Raw genomic sequence first — 24,002 nt, 5'->3', positions numbered from 1 at the left:
TTCTTAGAGTTGGTGGGCGTGGCTCTGTGAGTTGTCGTCGTATCCCATGGTCTTAGAGCTGGTGGGCGGGGTGCTGGTAACAGTCAGGCGGGCTGGCGTTCTTGTCCCATACTCTTAGAGTTGGTGGGCGTGGCTCTGTGAGTTGTCGTCATATCCCATGGTGTTAGAGTTGGTGGGCGGGTCTCTGTGAGTTGGCGGGCGTGGCTATGTTGTGCGTATCCCATGGTTGTCTTGCGTGCCCTGTCGGCTGCTTAGTGAATTATATATATAGATACTCTGCTATTTCTGGTGCAACAACAGAATTATCTCGGCTTGTTAGATGGTCAGTTAGGTAGAAACAAACTGTTAGGCCCCATCCACACTGCTACATTTAAATTTAAAAAACATTGACATTATTAGTTTCATTTTCACCTTTCGTCCACACTACCCTGGAAACTTCTGAAAATGCTCTCTAGAAGTGTATACTTTTGAAAATTCTTGCCTGGGATTTCATTGTGGACAGGCAGAAATGCAGATTTTTCAAAAGCGGAGACTCTAATCATCCTTTGATTTGTTCATGCTTATTTTGTGGCCCTTCACTAATTGGATCCTGATTACTGCAACATCTCATTTACTGGTCGGTCACCCTCCTCAGATGAAAACCATATTCCAACATAGTGGGCATAGAGGAGTCTCTTTCCATGGCGCGTGTTGTGCTACTTTCCTGTGTGCATCTAAATTGCATTTTTTATAGTTTGAATTCTGTATACTTGTGCAAAAGGCAAATAATTTTCCAGTTGCTGAATTTTTGCGATAAATTTTGTGGTTGGCCGTGTTACCGTTACAGCGAAAGATTCAGAGCCCTTTGAAAATGAGATTGTAAATAACTCAGTTGACAGCCTTTTATCAATGTGTATTACTTAAACTTGATCTGTTCAATTGCTACGAGGGGAGACCCAAAAATAACAAGAATTTTTTTCTGGAGGCTGGAGGGGCATCAGTTCCGACGTTTGCCGCTAGGTGCGTGCACTAGACTGCCCTCTGTATCATTTGGCCAAGCGGCATCCTTGAATTGTTCAAGCGATTGAGTGACACAGTGTTTAGAAAACGACCCGAATTGTATCAATCAGGCGAGTGGCTTCTGCATCACGACACGCAGCATTGAGTGTGCGGTAGTTTCGCACAAAAAAACGGGATGACAATGGTTCCTCCCTCAGTCCCCGGACCTTGTACTCTGTGATTTTTTCTTATTTCCAAGAATGAAGTGGGACCTTAAAGGAAAGGGTTTTCAGGATGTAGAGGAGGTCATGAAGCAAACGACAAAGGCACTGAAGGCTATCACTTTGCAAAAGTTTCAGTAAAGTTTTGAACAATGGAAAGAGCGGTGGGAAAAGTGTATTGTGTCTCAGGGAGGGTATTTTGAGGGTAATTCAATTTTGGAACTGTTCTGAGGAATATACAATTTTTTTTTTTAATTCTCGTTATTTTTGGACACCCCTTCGTTATGTTGCACCCTTACTAAAAAACTTTTGAATTCTTTTTTTCCTCATCAAACAACACCTAATACCTCAAAATAACAAAGCAAAAACAGGATTTTGCAAACATATTTGAAGTTAAAAGGCTGAACTGTCCCATTGACACAAATATTCAGACCCTTTACTCAGCACTTAGCTGAAGTCCCTTTGGCAGTGATTCCAGCCTGGAGTCTTCAGGTGTATGGTGTGACAAGCTTCATTTTTCTCTGCAGAACCCCTGAGTTCTGTCAGGTTGGGTGGAGGCCATCAGTGGACGGCTATTTTCAGTTCTCTCCAGAGATTTTTGATTGGATTCAAGTCCAGACTCGGGCTGAGCCACTCAAGAACATTGACAGAGTTGTTCCTAAGCCACTCCTGTGTTATCTTTGCTTTGTGCTTAGTGTCATCGTCCTGATGGAATGTAAACCTTCGCCCCTGTGTGATGTCCAGAGTGCTCTGGAGAAAGTTTTCACTAAGGATATCTTTGTACTTTGCTCTGTTAAACTTTTTCTGTACCTTGTCTAGTCTCCCAGTACCTGCTGCTGAAACATAATCCCACATCATGATGCTGTCTCCACCACACATCTCTATTAGAATAGTATTTTACAGGTGATGAGTGGTTTCCATAATTTCCTCCTGACATTACACTAATCTTGGTTTCATCAAGCCATTTGTTTCTGTGGCTTTTTGTTGAGCCTTTTAGGTGCAAACATCAACTTGTTAATGGAGTATTCTTAATACTCTGCTGTATTTCTGGTGCAATAATAGAATCATCTCAGCTTGTTATATGGTCAGTTAGATAGAAATGAACTGTTAGGCCCCATCCACACGGCTACATTTACATTTAAAAAACATTGACATTAGTCTCATTTTCACCTTTCATCCACACTACCCTGGAAACTTCTGAAAATACTCTTCAGAGGTATATACTTTTGATATCTCTTGCCTGGCATGATGCTGTTTCCACCATGTATCTCTGTTAGAATGGTATTGCACAGGTGATGAGTGGTTTCCATAATTTCCTCCTGACATTACGCTTATCTTGGCTTCATCAAGCCATAGAATTTTGTTTCTGTGGCTTTTTGTTGAGTCTTTTAGGGGCCTTTTTTGCAAACGTCAATCAGACTTCCATGTGTCTTTTACAAAGCCACTCTGTCATAAATTCTAGATTAGTGGAGTGTTGTAATGATGGTTGTCCTTCCTGCTTAGAAGTTTCTCCCATTTCTACGCTGGTTCTTCAACTGGCAGGGAAATCCTGGGGGTTATTGGCAGGATTGGCACTCAAGCCACTGTAAAAAAATCTCACACTGTTCCATTCCATTTGAACTAGTGTGGTGCTGAGGTGTCACCTGTCACATGGCTGCTGAGTGCGGCTGGGTATCAGTGCATGCTCCCAACCTCTACTCTCTCTGTCTGTCTGGAATTCAGCTGGAGTGATCATTGGGTTCTTGGTCACCTCTCTTACCATGGCCCTTCTCCCACAATTGCTTAGTTTGGGCTAGTGGCAAGCTCTAGGAAGAGTCATGGTTGTTTTAAACTTCTTCCATTTAAGGATTATGGAGGCAACCACGCTCTTGGGAACTTTTTGCAGCAGAAATTTGTGTGGCCTTTCCCAGATCTGCATCTCAACACAGTCCTGCCTGTAAGATCTGCAGGCAATTCCTTCGACCTCCTGGCTATAGACAGGTGTGTGCCTTTCCTAATTAGGTCCAGTCAATTGAATTGACCACAGGTGGACCCCAACCACGGTGTAGAAACATCTAAATGTGATGCACCTGAGACAGATTTCCATAGCAGAGAGTCAAAATAATTGTATTAATGTGATATTTCAGTTTTTAATTTTTAGTAAATTTGCAAAACTTTGGTGTCGCAATCTCTCCTAATCCACTACTAATATTGTGTTTGATGGATCTTCCCAGATGGTCTTAAATTTGAGAAGGATAAATAATCTGTGGTTGCCTTTACTTCACTATTGGCACGCAGACTTCTCTTGCGCAACTGGAAGAATCCTAGTTGACCTCTTTTTTTAAGTGAGTGGGTAACTGATGTTACATATTATTTGAAATTGGAAAAAATCAAATTCTCACTTTAGAGGATCTGTTCATAACTTTTTTTAAAACCTGGCAGGATCTAATCAATAACATTTTAGAATAAACATTTATATTGAGAAAGTGGATTCTTGTCCCTTATTTATTTTAATCATTGTTATTGATTTTTTCCTTCCTTTTCTTACTATTAAAGTTTTACTCTGTTGGCTTAGCTCTTTTTCTCATGGGTTTGGGTTGATTTGATTTGAAGTTAGTTTTGTTAAATTTGACTTGCTTGTATGGAATATTATTTGCTTTTAATAAATTCAATAAAATGTAAAAAAAAAATCTTAAAACTTTCTAAAATCCTGTTTTTGCATTGTCATTCTTGGATATCGAATCTTGCTTGATTTTAAATTATAAATGACCAGTAACGGCGCACTGCACAATAGCGTGCTGTGAATACACTTGATTTATAGTTTCCATCCTCTTTCTCTATACATTTAGCATTTGTTTGCTCAGAGGTTGATGCACTTGCTGCTTCCTGAGCAGATCTTCTTTTCTCCACCCTAGTCGCCCGCTGCTTCTCTTCTTTCATCAGCATCTTTTCACGTTAAAATTGATTAAGTCAGTTGCAATTGCTTAGTATGTATTCCTTAATTTTTCACTTAAGCTGGCAATTAAGTCTTCAATCTGCCTCAAGAATGATTTAAGATATGAAGAGGTAGGGGAAGTGATGGTGAAGGTGGTAGGGAATGAGAACGGCTCCCTTACACATGTGCCACATAGCCGCCCTGCTGCACACTGATTCTACAATAAAATAAAAATAAAATGAGGAATAAAAATCCTCACCCTGAAAGTGGACAGTAGATGTCACGTAGTATATGTTTACCAAATTTCAGGTCAATAGGTCAAATGGTTTGTGAGCTACAGGTGATTTAAAATCCTGGACAGACAAACGGACAGCCACGGTAGCGTATTATACAGTGCATCCGGAAAATATTCACAGCGCATCACTTTTTCCACATTTTGTTATGTTACAGCCTTATTCCAAAATGGATTCAATTCATTTTTTTCCTCAGAATTCTACACACAACACCCCATAATGACAACGTGAAAAAAGTTTACTTGAGGTTTTTGCAAATTTATTAAAAATAAAAAAATTGAGAAAGCATATGTACATACTGTAAGTATTCACAGCCTTTGCCATGAAGCTCAAAATTGAGCTCAGGTGCATCCTGTTTCCCCTGATCATCCTTGAGATGTTTCTGCAGCTTCTTTGGAGTCCACCTGTGGTAAATTCAGTTGACTGGACATGATTTGGAAAGGCACACACCTGTCTATATAAGGTCCCACAGTTGACAGCTCATGTTAGAGCACAAACCAAGCATGAAGTCAAAGGAATTGTCTGTAGACCTATTGTAGGGATTGTCTCGAGGCACAAATCTGGGGAAGGTTACAGAAACATTTCTGCTGCTTTGAAGGTCCCAATGAGCACAGTGGCCTCCATCATCCGTAAGTGGAAGAAGTTCGAAACCACCAGGACTCTTCCTAGAGCTGGCCGGCCATCTAAACTGAGCGATCGGGGGAGAAGGGCCTTAGTCAGTGAGGTGACCAAGAACCCGATGGTCACTCTGTCAGAGCTCCAGAGATCCTCTGTGGAGAGAGGAGAACCTTCCAGAAGGACAACCATCTCTGCAGCAATCCACCAATCAGGCCTATATGGTAGAGTGGCCAGACGGAAGCCACTCCTTAGTAAAAGGCACATGGCAGCCTGCCTGGAGTTTGCCAAAAGGCACCTGAAGGACTCCCAGACCATGAGAAAGAAAATTCTCTGGTCTGATGAGACAAAGATTGAACTCTTTGGTGTGAATGCCAGGAGTCACGTTTGGAGAAAACCAGGCACCATCCCTACAGTGATGTATGGTGGTGGCAGCGTCATGCTGTGGGGATGTTTTTCAGCAGCAGGGACTGGGAGACTAGTCAGGATAAAGGGAAAGATGACTGCAGCAATGTACAGAGACATCCTGGATGAAAACCTGCTCCAGAGCGCTCTTGACCTCAGACTAGGGTGACGGTTCATCTTTCAGCAGGACAACAACCCTAAGCACACAGCCAAGATATCAAAGGAGTGGCTTCAGGACAACTCTGTGAATGTCCTTGAGTGGCCCAGACTTGAATCCGATTGAACATCTCTGGAGAGATCTTAAAATGGCTGTGCACCGACGCTTCCCATCCAAACTGATGGAGCTTGAGAGGTGCTGCAAAGAGGAATGGGCGAAACTGGCCAAGGATAGGTGTGCCAAGCTTGTGGCATCATATTCAAAAAGACTTGAGGCTGGAATTGCTGTCAAAGGTGCATCGACAAAGTATTGAGCAAAGGCTGTGAATACTTATGTATATGTTTTTTTATTTTTAATAAATTTGCAAAAACCTCAAGTAAGCTTTTTTCATGTTGTCATTATGGGGTGTTGTGTGTAGAATTCTGAGGAAAAAAATGAATTTAATCCATTTTGGAATAAGGCTGTAACATAACAAAATGTGGAAAAAGTGATGCGCTGTGAATACTTTCCGGATGCACTGTATAAGAAGATTTTAGCACAATGCAGCGACATATCAAAATCTGAAAAAATTACAGGGGTCTAAATACTTTCTAAATTCTCTATATCTGCTTTTACCGATAGACGCCAGGTCTGCTCTAGCACCGGTCAGATTCTCATAACGTGCAGCCTGAAAAATAAGAGACATTCATAACATTCTTAAAAAGATACTCTGCCTTCTTCATTACCTGTTATAATTCATCAGAAGAATATTTTAATCAAATGCATAGATCTTCTCAGGCATTAAAGCGCAGTCACGGCGTCAATGCTGTCAAGGATTACCAGCACATAATTAAAGCATCGGTTACAAGGAACTGCTTATTCATAGAAAACCTTTCCTCTAAGCACTTTAACATAAGGAGATAATTGTTTCTGAAAACAGCTTAATAAAACCAACTCATTACAACACAGAATCTCTGGCTTTCTGAAAAGAACCCTCTGACATGCACACGGTTTTATTATCGGTTTTACACCAACACACATAACAGACAACAACTCGGGCTTGTCATCCTACCCCCCACCAAACACCGAAATGTGAAAAGCACAACTCAAAGGCTCACTGTCAGATTCGCTCTAAGTCATTATCTGATTTCACATTTCTCCACTCCTCTTAGTTCCGAGATGCGTTATGAGAAAACATTCCCCAGGTAATGATCAGCCCCATTAGTGTGATGCCGTCTACATTTTATTATTTGTTCAGGTCTGCAGGTACTGGCACTCACTTTTGCTTACTCGTTTTTTCAAGCTTATTTTCTTTATCCCGGAAACTAAGTACCAGCATGTGTCCAATTAGTTCAATATCACTAAAGGGTCGGCGTCATCCTCTGTCATGAGCTGAATGATTAATTTTGAAAGGTGACTTTAATTATGAAGTGGGGCTGAGGTTGGTGCTGCTGCCTCATGGGTTCTGCCTGGTTGCTGCCTATAGAATGTGTATGTTCTCCCCATGACTACATGGGGTTTCTTTTGGGTGTGCCTGTTTTACCACCACATCACCAAACATGCGTAAATTAGGATAACTGGCCGTTCAAAGCAGGGCCGTCTTAACAGCATTATAGGCCCCCGGGCAAAGCAGTACACTGGGACCCCTACACTACACAACCACTCACAGGAATAAAAATGTAAATGGTCGATAAAATGAAACACATTTATTGTATTGGTACTTCCAACAAAATCAGTGTTTAAACATTAAAAAACATGCTGTACAGAAAAGATTAATCAACACAAACATTTGAACAATATAACATGAGCCTTGAAAAACGCAAAAATTTCACCAGATAAATAATACTCAATTGGCAAACCATTGTGATATTTGCCCGGACACCACCAGTCGAAGACCACATCTTTATCCAAATCTTGTCTTTATTTTTCTTTTCCCACAACACAACACAGTCCCGCACAACTCACAGTGCCTCTAGCCCCAGTCACCCTTCTCCTGGGCCTTTCTCTCTCTCAACGTCCCTGGGCCACCTGTCCTCTCTCTCCAGGAGCTTCGTCCTGCTCCTGCTCCCGACTCCAGCTCCCTGATAGGAGGGAGGCCCCATTTATCCTCACCCAGATGAACTCCAGGTGCTCTACCTGACGTCACGTCCTGGTGTGGCGGAAGCGTCAGGAGAACACCCGGAAGCACTCCGGGTGACCCTGGAAGGATCAACATCCATTGGCATGGCGGAAGTAAATAAGCCCCGGGCTCCATGAGGCTCAGGGCGCCCCCTGGCGGTGGATACGGGCCTCCACGGACTTGAGCCTCCCTGCTCCCCTTCCGTGGCCCTCTTCTGCTCCAGGGCGGTTGCCCCCTCGTGGCCCGGAGGACAAATATGCCACCTCTTGGTCCCTCCAGGCGTCCCGGCCGGGTCTGACCCCCAGCCATGTACGACACCATACAGACGGAGATTGCACAGTATGAAATTACTATGAATTATTTACTATTAATCAAATGTTGTGAAATTTCTTTGCAGAGAATTGAGTTGAAGTGACGTTAACATATACGCTTTAATGTTATATAGAGCACAAGATCTGTATACATACATGCACGTGAGGTTACAGAGGTGACCGTGATACTAAATCAATGGTAACACAATAACAAATATTTATTCTGTAGTTTAGTATAGTATTTATTTATTGACAGCTAGTCAGAATATACATAGATTAACATGGGGCCCCTATGCTCGTGGGGCCCCTGGGCAACTGCCCAGCGTGCCCATGCGTGAAGACGGCCCTGGTTCAAACATTGCCATAAGATGGGCTGGCCTCCTCTTGTGCTTCTGAGACCATGATCTGGGTTTCATGGGGCAGGCCTAGGGATGTTATATTATGATATAGTATATTCAGTGTGATCCACAGCAGAAAGAAACCTGACAGATATTCAAGAAATAAGCATCTAATCTAATATAACAATGCAGAATCAACCAGGTAATCTTTGCAAAGTGTATTTGAGAACGTTATGTCTTGTTACTTTAAAAGAGAAGAGTAACACTGTGTTCCAACACTGTAATGTATCTCTCTAACACTGCTATCTGTATGTTGAATGTGAATGTTCTGCATTAGAACAGCTGGAAAAATACATTATTAGGGATAGGAAAACCAATAAATAACCGATATCACCAATGCATAAACACATAGACTACGGCTATTCAATTACAAATTAATTTGGGCCGGATTTTCACACCAAGAAATTTAGCTGGGCCAGATGGTTTAAACCAACACAAATGAATGTTTTAAAAAAACAAGTAATGTTTAGCCATGGTCAGTCATTATCCAACCTGCTATATCCTAACACATGGTCACTGGAGTCTGCTGGAGCCAATCCCACCCAGCACAGGGTGCAAGGCAGGAACAAATCCCAGGCAGGGCACACACACACACTAGGGACAATGTTGGATCGCCAATGCACCTAACCTGCATATTTTTGGACTGTGGGAGGAAACCCATGCAGACACAGGGAGAACATGCAAACTCCACGCAGGTAGGACCCGGGAAGCAAACCCAGGTCTCCTTACTGTGCAGCAGCAGCGCTACCACTGCGCCACAGTGCCGCCCTGTTTAGCCATTGTTTCGTTTTTAAATTTGGTCACATCTGACACAGGCACGTCAACAAGTGATAGTAATTTCAGACAGAAACTGTCAAATAGATGATTGATGACCTTAAACCCTGCCCCAAATTATGACTTATGAAACATGATGCGTGAAAATATAATTTATGAAAATATGAATTATGAATTATGATGTATGAAATTAAGTCCCATCCCAAAATTATGAATTATGTAATTTACCTCCACACCGAATTATAGTTTATGAAATTTATGTCCTGACCCCCGAATTATGAATTATGATACTTATGCTCCCCGCCCTGACACGTAACGTCATTGTAAAATCACCAGATTCAAAACTAATAACAGGAGCCTCATTTAAAAAATACACTCTTCTTGCTTGTAATACAAAGCCAAGTAAGTGTGTACCTTTACATTCCTTACGACCTTTGTATATTTTAATATGAACGATGGGCATCGTTCAAATTATTTTAATGAGTGCTCAAAGGTACACAGGTTACTATGACTTAATTGCACACATCATATTTCATAATTCATATTTTCATAAATTATATTTTCACACGGGCAGCACGGTGGCGCAGTGGTAGCGCTGCTGCCTCGCAGTTAGGAGACCTGGGTTCGCTTCCCGGGTCCTCCCTGCATGGAGTTTGCATTTCTCCCCGTGTCTGCGTGGGTTTCCTCTGGGCGCTCCGGTTTCCTCCCACAGTCCAAAGACTTGCATGTTAGGTGGATTGGTGATTCTAAATTGGCCCTAGTGTGTGCTTGGTATTTGTGTGTGTCCTGCGGTGGGTTGGCACCCTGCCCAGGATTGGTTCCCTGCCTTGTGCCCTGTGTTGGCTGGGATTGGCTCCAGCAGACCCCCCGTGACCCTGTGTTCGGATTCAGCGGGTTGGACAATGGATGGATGGATGGATATTTTCACACATCATGTTTCATAAATCATAATTTGGGGTGGGGTTTAAGGTCATCAGTCATCCATTTGACAGTTTCTATCTGATACTACTACTATGTGTCAACTATGTTCCCTGGTACTTTTGTCAGTGTTTTGAGTTTACCCTTCAGTTGCCTCTTACTGGTCACTTATCCTCTAATATTTCCCTCCAATATCCCTCTCCTACCGCATGCCCTTCTGCTCTATCTCTTACTCCTTTTCAACACACACTTTACTTATTAAGCAGTATGGCTGCAAAGTTAACGTTAGACAAAGTATGATCTGTGTCTTCTAACCGATGGAAGAACCTTCATTCTCTTCTCCATAACCCCATGCAAACCCTCATTTTGTGATCTATTTCTTTTGGAACTTTCTGGATCTCAGAAAAGTGGGTCATCTGGTTCTGTTATTGATGCAATATCAAAGAACTTAGAGAGAATTTGGGTTGATTCTGTTCTCCATAACCCCTGTAAAACCTCTTTTTCGGATCCAGTTCTTTTAGAACTTTCCACATTTCAGAAAAGCAGGTCATCTCATTCTGCTGTTGAAGCTAGATGTTAGAGAGAATTTTAGTAAAGGGTCTGAAAAAATGATGTGCTGTGGTGGCTAAGGCTCTGGACTTTAAGCCACTGGTTTGCATGCTCAGTTCTTGACACTGTGTACTCCTGTGGAAATCGGATAATCTGCTTGTACCCTACCTGTGCTAACAGTGGACGGCTGTAATGTGTCCTGACATTGTAAGTAGCCTTGGCTAATGGTGGGTGACAAATGCAAAGTAATAAAAGCTTTTCATCTCCTAAACCTGATGATATTTTTTTTTCTGAATTGCAGTCACCACCTAAAGGAGCCACCATTCCATATCGACCAATTCCCACACAAGGACCACTTCTAATTTCTGGCAATCAGGTAAGACATGGTAGCCCGACTTAGTTCTGTGCTTACTCTTACTCAGCATCATCAGTAAAATGTACATTTTGTGTGTACCTGGAATATATTTGTGTAAATGAAAGTCTGTGTTCCTGCTTTGTACTAGATGTTGCTAGAATCTACTATATAAAAGCGGTCAGGATTGCCCTTCCGTCCCGTGAGTGCAAAGTGTAGTGGTATTCCGCTTATCACAGAATTACTACTTGCAGCTTGCGGTACGAAGCAATGCGATGTGAGCAGAGTTCTGGTGCTCCCATCGTTCCCTTGCTTTTGTGCGCGATGTGCTAGAAAAATAGACAAAATTATGTCTCTGGAAATAATTAATGTTGATGGAGTACAAATGCCTCACCGCGTAGTAAATATCAGGGGAGATGGTGCTTGCTTATTCTCATCTATAGCTTATTTAGTGCATGAAACTCCGTCTTTAGCGGTACAGATTCGGGCTGACATTGTACGACTTTGGACAGGCACTTGAGGGGATAAAAAACTTAGGTTTTCGGGAGATGTTATGAATGGGCACTTTGATGTTCTCATTCCCTACACTTACATGCCTGATGTACACATGGAGCGCACACAAATTGAGGATAAAAGTCGGTCGCCTTAAAAGGCGGGTGAGCCTAGTATGCCTCTATTTTCTGTGTCCCTGTAGTGGACTATGGAAATGAATGGTTGGTTGGAATAAATGAGCACAGAATGAGTGAATGTAGATGAGGGAGCGTTCCTGCCTGGCACCTGCTGCTGCTGCCACAATTCTAAATTTGGATTATGCAGGTTTAGTGAATGGAGGGAAAGGCTATTATTTGTATATTGTATATTATATAGTTAATAAATCACATAAAAATTGTAAGAGGAGTTAAGGGTTTAAGACATTGAGGGGATGGTAAGAAAATAAAAAATAAGGAGTGTTAATGAACTTGTGCTTCAGTTAAACTGGTGTGATGCAGTCACTCGCTAGTCAATGCTGGTACTTTGTTAAGCGATTCTTTTGGGCTAAATGGGCTGGAGGCCAGAGGAGGCAAAGTTACCCAAGCGCATGAGGATGTCAAGGCTGGGTAGGTAGAAGAGAGATGGTTAAGTTCCTGTTGCTCCCTTAACATCTGCATCTTTCCCTGGTCTCTGTAAGGCTTATGCCATACTTACACAACTGACTACATAAGGGAACAGACTGGTCACACCAACCAGGTTGCCCCTTTTAATGTTTACAATACCCAAAAAATAAACAGACGCTCAATGACACAATGATAAACCAAAACCAGTGTGAACTAAAGAAGAAACAAGAGGATTTTAGTGTTCTGAAATTCTGGTGGGAGCTCTGCTCTTCGATCTGCTCTCTTTGGAATGACAAAAGCCATACCTGGAGTACCTTGGCTTTATAGCAGAGGGACCGGAAGGGCAGAGTCAGTTTCCCTCCATGGAGGATTTCTCAGAGCTATGGGAGAAAAATCAGATAATATTGTCAAGTGACAGCACCCCTTGTGTCCCAGAGTGGTAGTGTGTGCCTATGATGAGCCCAGAAGGCAAACCTCAGATATGCATGCATGACCATATATATGTATATATATATATGTATATAATATATTGTAGAGCATGGCCCAAACACAGACGGGTGGACAACGCTGGTTCACCCAACACACGTTTATTGTACATTCTAATTACAAATAAGTGACACACACAACCCCAAACTCCCCCAAAGTCCAGGCCTTCTCAGTGATGCCTTCTTAAGGTCCGCCTTCACTCCTCTCCTCCAAGACTTTGTCTCTCGTCCTCCCGACTCCTGCCACTGAACGGAGGGAGGCGGCCCCTTTTATAATCACCAAGATGTGCTCCAGGTGCCTCCCGATAATCTTCCGCCGGTACTCCCCAGTGTGGCGGAAGTACCAGCTGTGCACCCGGAAGCACTCCGGGTGTCCCTGGTCGTCTTCCCCCCAGCACTTCCAGGTGTGGCAGAAGTGCTGAGGACCATTGGGGCGTCCCCTGGCGGTGACCACAGGCCCCTATAGGGTTGAGCTTCCAAGCTCAGTTCCCGTGGTCCCCAAAGCCACCAGGGTGGTCGCCCCCTTGTGGTCTGGAGGAGGCGTAATCCCTCCTCCAGTCCTTCCAGGCATCCTAGCTGGGTGCCACCCCCAGCAGCTTGCCACTATATATATATATATATATATATATATATATATATATATATATATATATATATATATATACTAGCTGTGTAAGGTCATGCTATAAAAAGCCCAAGGTCCTAGAAACTATTGAAATCGTCAGAAAAAAAATTGAAATGTAGAGATGTCAGGTAATTGAAAGGAACTATTCTGAGCGTCTCTCTCCTAGGAGGTTTTGTTTTGCTGATGTGCTGACATCGCTGGTGCCTTAGTGGCTAAGCGACTTTGTCTTTCTTTGGAGAGTTTGTTTTCCCGATGTGCTCGCCTCGCTTGTGTGTTAGCGGTGGGAGGAAAAGTAAAAGGGATACCATTTTGTCGATATGTTCACCTCATTTCTGAATTAGCAGCTAAGAGAGTGACTCTTTCTTCAGAGGTTTTGTTTTGCCGATGTGCCCGCCTCGCTTCTGTATTAGCGGCTAAGCGAGTTTGTTTCCTCAAAGGTGGAGCCCTTACCCCAACTCCACCTCTCACTCACACAGACACACACACTTCCACGCATAGACTTTTATATATAAGATATATATATATGTGTGTGTGTGTATGCGCATGTATGCTGTATATCTGCTTTTATTTTTCTTGTGGCCCCATATGACATCATATGTAAATATTCAGCAACATTGTACGTATATAATACATATAACCATAAGATGTAATATGATATGCAGTACATTAGCCATTCATTTTCTTGCCCATGTATTCAGTTAAGATCTGTAGGTGACTGGTGCCTGCCCTGTCAGCATTCGGTAATAATCAGGAATCTGTCCTGGATTGAACACAAATCAATCACCGTGCACACACACAAGCACACACACACAACTCAACACTTACCCTCCCATTCACACCTGGCTAACTCAGAGTCACCAGATGACTCAACTTGCACGTCTTTAGAAGTGAGGGGGACACTGTACTATCTGGTTTCTATTTACATACATCAACATTACGTTTACTCCAATTTAGAGACACAAGGACTAAAGCCTACCTCAGCATCCTCAAATATATTGCAAGAATCATCATTCACATCTATGTACAATTCAGACTGGTTCAGTTCAGACTAAGTAGTATATTATTATTGACAGTATTTTTATTTAAAATTATTACATAACTGTCAAGAAAATTGCTACCTTAAATAAGGAATATAAATACATCTAATAATGGATGTCCTTTATTTTGACAAGCTTGAGGGAGCCTACCCTGTAAAAAAGCTCAGTTCTCTATGACAAGACTGAAGAATATACTGTAACAAAGCTACAATCTTAAGTTAATTAGGTTCATTTATATAACAGAGTTATGAAGCATATCAGTCTGTATTTATCAGCATAGACATAAATAGAATAACAGACAGCACACCCTACATCTTTTGTATATCTAAAGGTCTCAAAATTGTTAAACAATTTAAAAGTCTTTGACACGCATCTATATCTAAATTTTCTGCATATATTATATATAAATTACTATTAAGAACAAAATAATAAGTATTAATTGTAATTATTTCATCATTATCTTGGTAATGTGCTTGGTATAAATGGTACAGTTAAACGGTCAGTTACAGTTAGAAGAACTTTACAGATTCATACAGAAAGATTTTCGACAACACTTTACCTTCGATTTTGCAAAAAATCACCAATTACTAATTTACTTAACTTAATAAAAACTTCTTTGGGTCTTCATAACACAAAACATCAGTAAAGTGTTTTTCATTTCCATAATACAGGGTGTCCCACTCGGGAGTACAACTTTAAAAATGCGAATTACTCGCGAACGCGTGAACGTAACGGCGAGCTGTACGAACTGAACATACCTGTATTTAGTGGAAAACAAGTCCACATTACAAAAGGTGCTGAAAATGTCCTCCCCCAATGTCCGCGCACAAGGAAACGCGACGCACCATATTTGAGAATGTCCTCTGCAACATGTCACTGTCGATGGAAACAATTTCACGCTCGATGTTTGCTTTCAGTTGTTCGACGGTCCTGGGTTTGCTTGCATAAACCTTGCCCTTTAAATATCCCCATAGAAAAAAATCTGGGGGAGTTAAATCGGGCGATCGAGGTGGCCACAAAACCTTTCGAGATCACTTTGTCTCCAAAAAACGATCGTATCTCTTCCATACTGGCATGAGAGGTATGGCACGTTGCCCCGTCCTGTTGCCCCGTACAGTGCCCGCCTCTTTATGACACAGAATCAATTCTTCATTAAATAAGGAATATTTTGAACCTTGTTGCATGATGATACATGCACGCGTTGCAGAGTAATTCGCATTTTTAAAGTTGTACTCCTGAGTGGGACACCCTATATAACCTACTAGCAAAATGTCACTTTGGAGTGGTTTGAAGTGGCTTCACTAAGACACATTTCTCTTGATATTACATATTTAGTAAAAGTGTGAACTGTGAATCCTTCATATTGACAAGTCATTTGACCATCATGTCAATATGCCACACTGCACAGATATGAATAACCCATCTACTGATGTTTTATAAGAGTTATGAAGACCAAAAGAAGTGCATGTTAAGGTCTTGTTACATAAGAGTAAATGAGTAATAGATGCATTTTTGCAGTATCTAAACTAAAGTGTTGCCAGTTTTTCCCTAAAAGTAACATTCATTTAGATGTTCTGTTAATTTCTATTAAATGTATTAGCATTTTCTTGTCTTTGCACTTTATTTTATGGCTTTGTACACTTTGTAAGGTGCCTTGTGATGTTCTGTGAAAGGCATTGTATGAGTAAAGATTCAACTTGCTGTTGGTGTGCATTTGTGTGTGAGTATGCCATGCAGTAGACAAGTTTCCCATCCAAGGTTGGCATCTGCTTTTCATTCAGTTATTCACCTTAACAGAATAAGCATACTCAGAAAATTTGTGGTGGGCAATGTAAAGGGTCTCAACATTTCACTCATCTGAATTCATATTTCATGTCCGGTTGTTGTTTCTATGGAGTTTGAATGTTCTCTACCAGGTATTCTCTTATTTCTCCCACTATCCCCAGAGACATGGAGATTAGTTAAATAGGTAATCCTAATCTGTTTGAAAGTGTCTGTGTGCGCATTTGTTTGTACGTGAGTGTCCATGTCCAGGGCTGGTCCTTGCCTTGTTCACAAGGTTGCTGGGATAGGCGTCTCTTCTTCCCAATGACCCTCAATTGGATTAAGTAGGTTTGACAATATTATGTTATGAGACAAAATACATGGATGACGAAATGTAAAAAAAATTTAAGTTATACACCACATGCACAAATAACATTCAAGAAAATGTATTATTCAGCAAATGTTCTCAAAGAAACTGCTAATCGATGGAATACTTAGAAACGCTGCTCTGTTATTGACAGAGGTCCACTAAGGCCAGCCACCTTACTCTGAACTTAGGTGTCACTGTGCCCCTGATAGCCTCAGCTATATACTCACATATGAAGATACTCAGATGGCTGACACACACTCTACCTGTACTATATAGCTATATTCATACCACACACACTATATTTACAGGATGTAAAGAGAGAGTGGTCTCAGTTTATGTGATGTGAATATTTTACAGGACAAGGCAGTTAACGAGATCTCAGATTCAAACGTTTTTCACATTTAAATGATGTACTTTACTTTCTGCTTGTTAATTCCTGACCTACTGGAAAATAAGGTGCTTATTATTTCTGGGCTGATTTACCACTCAGCTATTATTCTACTTTTAGTAAACTCCCCGAGTTAAATTGTAAGTTATGTATATTCATTCACTAATGAACTAGCTTGGTTTCAAATTAGCATGTGACAAGTACAGGGGTTGAATGAATGAATAATAAGATATTTATTGTGATTAATTCTTAATAGCATTTATTTAATGGTCTGACTGAACATTTTTTCATATCTTCTTTGGTTTTGTTTTTTCTTTTTTGCTGCTCACCCCTTGTTTCCAAGCGTATGCCAGCATTTCACATTTGTGAGTCAGCATTCAGACATCATGGACTTTTACTGTCTGTCACATTTACTTCTGGTTGAAAGTTTTATTTACCATGGCAGTGTTAAAGCTTTGTGACAAAGTATGATGTTTGTAGTCTGTCAAGTGAACATTATTCTCAATTTTATCTTTCTCCAAAAAGGACAGATGTACTGAATCCATGAAAGTCAGGAATACATTTCACTCAGCAGAAGGATAAACAGCAATGCCAGTCACTGCCTATGTGGATAGATATGAAAGGTTCTACAGATAGATAGATAATAATTCTTTACATTTATATAGCGCGTTTCTTATTACTCAAAGCGCTCTCCACGCAGGGAGGTCCTGGGAAGCGAACCTGGGTCTCCTAACTCTGAGGCAGCAGCATTACCACTGCGCCACCAGATAGATAGATAGATAGATAGTTATCCTATGAAATCTATCTATCTATCTATCTATCTATCTATCTATCTATCTATCTATCTATCTATCTATCTATCTATCTATCTATCTATCTATCTATCTATCTATCTATCTATCTATCTATCTATTTGTCACCCCATCCAATGTTGGCTCCTGCCTAGCCTCCAGCATTACTAAAGATAGGCCTCACCCCCCTGTGAACCCGAACTAGATAAAACCAGTTTGAAGCTGGATGGATGGATATTGCACATTGCATATGTTAGTGGTGTCATTAGGCTGAGTAAGTCACTCAAGTTTAATTACATATATCGGAGATGAAAGTAATAAAATAAATGTAGTGAAGACCAGGGACAGATTAGCACAAAGACACCTTAAACTTGTCATATGAACGCTGGTATTACTTGGTTGTAATTACATTGATCTATCTAGATCTATCTATCTATGTGCACACTATATAATAGAGGCTGTAGTCTAGTCTACCCTGCGCTGACCCGATCACTACCCTACACTACACGTGTTCTACTACAGGGAGTCAGTGGATTGATCTGAAATGAAAGGTGATATGTGCCCATCTTAGATGGCTGAATGCAAGACCTGCAGCTACATTGTGCAGTGGCCTGGTAGCACATTCAGGTACTCCTGCCAACTTGAGAGTTCAAGCAGTCAAAGCGTAACAAGACCAATACCTGTCCTAGGCGTTGTGCTACATACTCCATCAGATATGCCCTGATCTTGAATCCACACGAATGAGAGACTGTTTCAGTGTGGTCAGTGAAGGATAGTTGGTCACCACTCACCACTCCAACGCTGTGTATTGACTTGGCAGGTGTTAATCATAATGAGCTGAGTTGAACACAGATGGTGTTCCTTCATCCATGTTGAGGTTTCAGTGAGCCCAGCTGAGATTCTAGCTGAGACTGTGTGGTCCTCTGGAATGAATGACAGATACAGCTGCATAGTACTGATATGTGAATGCATGGGACTGGTTGATAAGGCCTGTCATTTAGGGCGATGCTTGGGACACCCCTAGTGCATGTCTGATGGACCTTTGACATCTCTCCTCACCAGGATACACAGTAGGATCTGCTTGAAAGGTAGAACACAAACCATCTTAGAGTAGTCACAGGTCAGATCAGGTTGGGGAGCATGCACTGGTACAGCACGTTACCGCACCCACCACATGACGAAACAGCTTGGGATCTCAGTTGGCAACCCCCAGGGAGACACGTGGCCCAGTCCCACCCCCCCAGAAATGGCCATTTTTCTGCTGCAAACAGGTGTTACGTGGTGTTACGTGTTACCCTCTGCCATGGTGCTATAACTGACGCTCCCTCACAATGTGCCTCATTTGGGACTTGTGACAGATAGAGGGCACTATCGTCCTCTCGAACCCTCTGACTTGACTCCAGACACCAGGTAAAAGTCCAAATATAATTTATTTGAACAATATACAGTGCACAAAGCACCCTCCACTCCACAATACTCATAAATCAATCAATACACTAGTCAATACAATCCTCCACTCCCAGACGCGTTGCCACCCTTCCACCCAGCTCAGCTCCCTGTCTGGGATTTCCCATAGTCCTTTTATAGTCCTTGACCCGGAAGTGTTTCGCCCTCTCTGTCCACGTGACCTGGAACACTTCCGGGTCAGATAAAAACTCTTCTTCTTCACCCCGGAAGCACGTTATTCTTCCTGTCGCTATGACTATGACGTACTTCCGGGTTATAGGGCACATAATAGTCTCTGGGCCTTCCTGCAGCGTCCCCTGGAGGTTCCCATGGTATCCAGCAGGGCTGTGATGAAAAACTCCACTGTCCATGATGCCTTGCTGGAACTCGGGGCACCTCTATGTTGCAGGCAGGGCTCCACCTGGCGGCCTGCGTGTATTGGCAGGGATAAAAGGCCGGCCATGTCCCACAGACTTCATGAGCAACCACTCGTTTGACACAAAGTCAAACCAACAGTGCCCAAGGATTCTCTGAAGAGACACAGCACCGAAGGAATCCAGTCTTCATCACGGGTCACTGGATAGTATCCATGTCTCGCAACCATATAGCAAGATACGAAGCACCAGGAGTCTAAAGGCTTGGACCTTTGTCTTTTTGCAAAGATATCAGGAGTGCCACACACCCCTTTCTAGTGACCCTCCCAATTAGAGCAGTCCCAGTGATGCCTCAGTCTTTTTTTATGTATTTTTATTGATTTTAATTTGAAGCAAAAAACTTTCCCTACAATCAAGTTAGACTTAACAAACCAAATTTCAACCCTCACCCCAGAGAAAGAGCGGAGAGCCAACAACCAGAGCAAATCTTTAAAAGTAGCAAGTGATGCCTAAATCAGAGAGGGTGACAAGTAGAAGCTTTACAATAAATGACAACTGTAGACAAAGCAAGGGGGTTTGGTATGGCCTGCAACGATGTTAATTGTTATTGTGCAGAAGGCAGTTTCTGCTTTTATACATTTTAAAGAGTGCTTTGAATTGGGTGCCCAGTGAGAACACTTTAGATTAAATTCCCTTTGCTAATGTGGATGCTGATGAGGAAAGTGTTTTGCTGCAGCTGGTAGACCAAGTATGTAAATCGGTGCTGTCAAGAATGACTAATTAGTTATGGGGAGTCATTAGCATGGCTCAGGTAATCGCTTTCTTGAGTTGTCGGGGGAATTACAGTTGCCAACACCATTGTTCAAGTCACTTTCTGTACTATTGTACCAACATGAAGACACATTTATTCAAAACCACTGTTCACCTCAGTTGCATTTGCAGTCTGCTAGAACCAAATAACAGCATCATCCGTTTACGTCTTCATCTATTGTGAAACCCCCTGGACAGACTTTAACCTGGAGTGGCAATTGTAATATTAACAAACCTTAAAATATACTCACTGAGTGGTTTGAATCAGCATCTTAGGGTCCCATTGTACGTGTGGGGCACACGTCTATGTTCAGGTCAAGTCAGGTTAGGTTGGGGAGCATGCACTGGTACAGCACATTGCCATACCTACCACACGACTAAACAGCTTGGGATCCTGGTTGGCAACCCCCCAGGCAAACACATGGGAAATGACCAACTATGTGCCGCATCCAGGTGTTACATAGTCAGTCCCCTTGGCCTGGCCCAGCCACTCGGGTCCTCAAAGGGTGAGGATCCTGTGAGCCGGATCATCCTCAGGAGCCCCAAGGCCGTATTGCCGTAACTGATGTTCCCCTCACAATGCAGGTAATATGCCTCATTCAGGACTCCATGAATAACTTCTCATTCAACACAAAGTCAAACCAGTGATACCCAAGGATTCTCTGAAGAGACACAGTACCAAAGGAGCCCTTTGTCTTAGGTCACTGGCTAGTGTCCATGTCTCGCAACCATATAGCAAAACAGGAAATCTGTTCTTGCTATTTACCTAGAAGTTATAACTACAGTAGACACTACAAATCTGCAATGTAACTGCACTGTCATCATTTTTGTCTTTGCTACACTTTCTTTATTTTACCGTATGCCGTGAAATCATTTTAAACTTAAATTCAACACATTTCCTTCTGAGGACTGTCTTCGCCATTCATCCTTCACCTATCTATCTCACTACTGAATCCACAAAATCCAGTTTTAGGGTAACAGTCGATCCCAACAGTATGAGATACATGTGATCCCACCTTGGATGTGATTCCAGTCCATCAATCAACCATTTTTTGAAAGCAGTGTTTTTCACTGAATCCGATAATGAATTATTATTATTATATCTCGAGGAAAATGGTTTCAGGTAGAGAAATTGAAATTTCAGAAATGGATTCAGCACACCTAAATCTCTAAAGTATACTAAATTTTGTAATTAGAAGAAGAAAGAAAATAATTTGTTTCTTGACACTGAAGATTCTGTACAAAGACATTTAAAAAACAAACCATTAAAAGGAATAAACTCTTAAACTGTCTTTACGTCTGCGCTCTTAGACATTAACTGTGGTAGTTTCCTTACCTATTATATTGAGGTATCAAGCAGAATTTCGAAAGTCCTTGGGGGAGTCACCATGGAAATACTTTAGAAAGCCCCCTTTATGCGACAGTAACATTTACAGGATATTGCGCCAACGTCTTCTTAAATACATCTTAAGATACCTCAACTTCAATCACTCTTTCAGTGACTATATCATCAGATGGTGCCCAGCCTTCGCTTAGTGTTTTGACCCCTAATTGTGACACCCTTCAGCAGGTGCATTGGCAGTGGTGGCCAAATCACTGCCCTTCACCTCCAACCCAGCACATCCCGTTTGTACCCCAAAACTAGAACGCTCCTTCTGCTGCCCCTCCAGTCCTGTGAGCAGCTGTCCCTGATACTCCCAGGGCAGTATGTACTGACCATGACAACTGTGCAGCCATGCCATGCTTCACACTCTTTATCCCTGCACTCTCGGCTTTACTCTTGTTGCCTTTACCGTACTCCTCCTCCCATGGGACAATCAGTTTGATCAGGCTGACCTTCCTCACATGCTCTGACCAAATGACAATGTCAGACCTCAGGGATATTTGAAAATTTGGGGGAACTGCAGCATCCTTACCAAGTCCGCACTCATCTGCCACCCTTGTACCATCTGGAGAATGTTGCTTTTTGTCTTCCTTGCCGAAGATGGCTTGTCCACCCTCCCTGATGAACTAGATAGGTGGTGCTGGAGTCTCTAAGAATCCCATGAGGCTTGAATGTGTATATAGAACAAGTGCACTTCCTCAAGAGTTATCTAGTTATCTTTCTATTATAAAAAAAAATTCTGGGACGAGACAAGATTTTTTAGCCTGGGACGAGATGTGACTTTTTTAGAAAGATACTTTCACGTCCCATGAGACGAGACTTTGTGCTAAGAGATTTAACTAAGCCTGGGGCTGGAAATAAAAGATAAAGAGTAGATGACAAAGTAGAATGTCATAAAGAATTCAAAAACGTTGGCGTGAAACACAAGCAGGTTAGAAATAATGAAAGTACGAAAATTCAAAAGTCTCAAAAAAAATGATCGTAAAGATCACATTAGCGCAAACACATGGAAATTATTACTTGGTGAAATAATTGAACAGTGAAAAGAGATAGAATATATTGTTCGGATTTAAACTTTAAGTCAGAGACTTGTAGATCGTCTAATTCGTGTTAGCATCAGGGAAAATTTATTGTTTCTTCAGAATTAAGAGGCTTATCCGCGAGAATTTAAAGATTTGCTGTTTGGTGAAAATGAAATCCACATACGCGAGTGGCAGAGATGAGAAGTAGCTGGCGCATAGCGCAGGATGGAGGGGTTGGCAAGCAAAGTGAGCAGGGGGTGAAGTCCCCTAGTCTTTATAAATGTTGATCTGTAACATTCTGTGCATGTAATAGATAGACAGATTCTAACATAATAGGCAGGATAGATAGATAGATAGATAGATAGATAGATAGATAGATAGATAGATAGATAGATAGATAGATAGATAGATAGATAGATAGATAGATAGATAGATAGATAGATAGATAGATAGAACTTGATTTGTTCCCAAATATCAATGTTTTCCAAAGAGTTATGTTAATGTCAGAAATTTCAGTATCATAACAATCCTATTAGCTATAAAAAGCTTGGACAACTCTCGTAATTGTCTCTCTTTTATTTTTCTTTCCAGACCTACGCAATACAGAGCCATTACACCATTCCACATTCAGAGGTATGTTGACTTTATAGCCTTGCCTGTTTTGTTTGGGTGTGTACAGATTTCCAGATTTCTAATTAAGATGGCAGATGTGCCCTTACCCACTAACAGGTTCAAGCTATATTAATACAATTTTAAAAAATGCTACTCAAGATGTATTTGGCCCAAAAGGAAAAAAAAAAGAAGAAAGAACTTTGTTAATGGAGCAATCTTTGAAGCAGCAGGCCATCAGATCTCCTGACTTTGTGCCCAGTGTTTGCTAACCCTTTGGCACACAAGTAATGGTTTCTTAAAAGCAGCCTCATTAAATGAGGACTTATTAATTCTGGTAACTCTATATCCTCTGAAGCATCCTGTACTTTCAGTCCAGATTTCTGCTCAGATGTCCATATCTGCTTTCTAGCGCCCACCGCTGTCAGCAGAGTGCAGCCCAATCCTGACCAACCAGATCCGATTCCCATTAGCGCTGGCAGTGAACCAAACAAAGCTGATAAACTTGTAAATAAAATATGGAGCCCTCGCGCTTTTAACAGCGGCCCTTCTCAGTACGGTCTTATCTTGTTTCTCTTCAGGCAGACATTAATTACAGAATTATTTCAACAGTCTCCTATCTGTACTTTTTAAATTCATACTAATCTGCATTTTGTATAACAAAATGAATAAGCAAAGTGCATTTGGAAAGTAGCATTGTATGTTTACAATAACTATGATGATTTCCTTAGCATTCATAGCATATGGTGGCACTAATCCCCAAGCGTATTTCCTTTCGTTGTACTCTTTGACTCGGTACTGGTGCATGCAGGTTATGGTA

The 24,002-nt window shown here is 41.6% G+C and overlaps 1 protein-coding gene across 3 annotated transcripts in view; it reads left to right on the top strand.

The window, feature by feature from the left end:
• Positions 1 to 24,002, top strand: part of pcbp4 (poly(rC) binding protein 4) — a 177,573-nt gene that overhangs the window by 135,045 nt on the left and 18,526 nt on the right. For all 3 annotated transcript variants that reach the window (XM_028824721.2, XM_028824720.2, XM_028824722.2), the window contains 2 exons: positions 10,933 to 11,007; positions 23,165 to 23,206. In XM_028824721.2, the coding sequence (XP_028680554.1) occupies positions 10,933 to 11,007; positions 23,165 to 23,206 (117 nt within the window). The remainder of the gene's footprint in view (positions 1 to 10,932; positions 11,008 to 23,164; positions 23,207 to 24,002) is intronic.

The sequence above is a fragment of the Erpetoichthys calabaricus genome, chromosome 18, assembly GCF_900747795.2.
Source record: "Erpetoichthys calabaricus chromosome 18, fErpCal1.3, whole genome shotgun sequence".
Classification (NCBI taxonomy): Eukaryota; Metazoa; Chordata; class Cladistia; order Polypteriformes; family Polypteridae; genus Erpetoichthys; species Erpetoichthys calabaricus.
The sequence above is the reverse complement of the archived record's forward strand: the minus strand, read 5'-3'. Positions and strand labels throughout refer to the sequence as shown.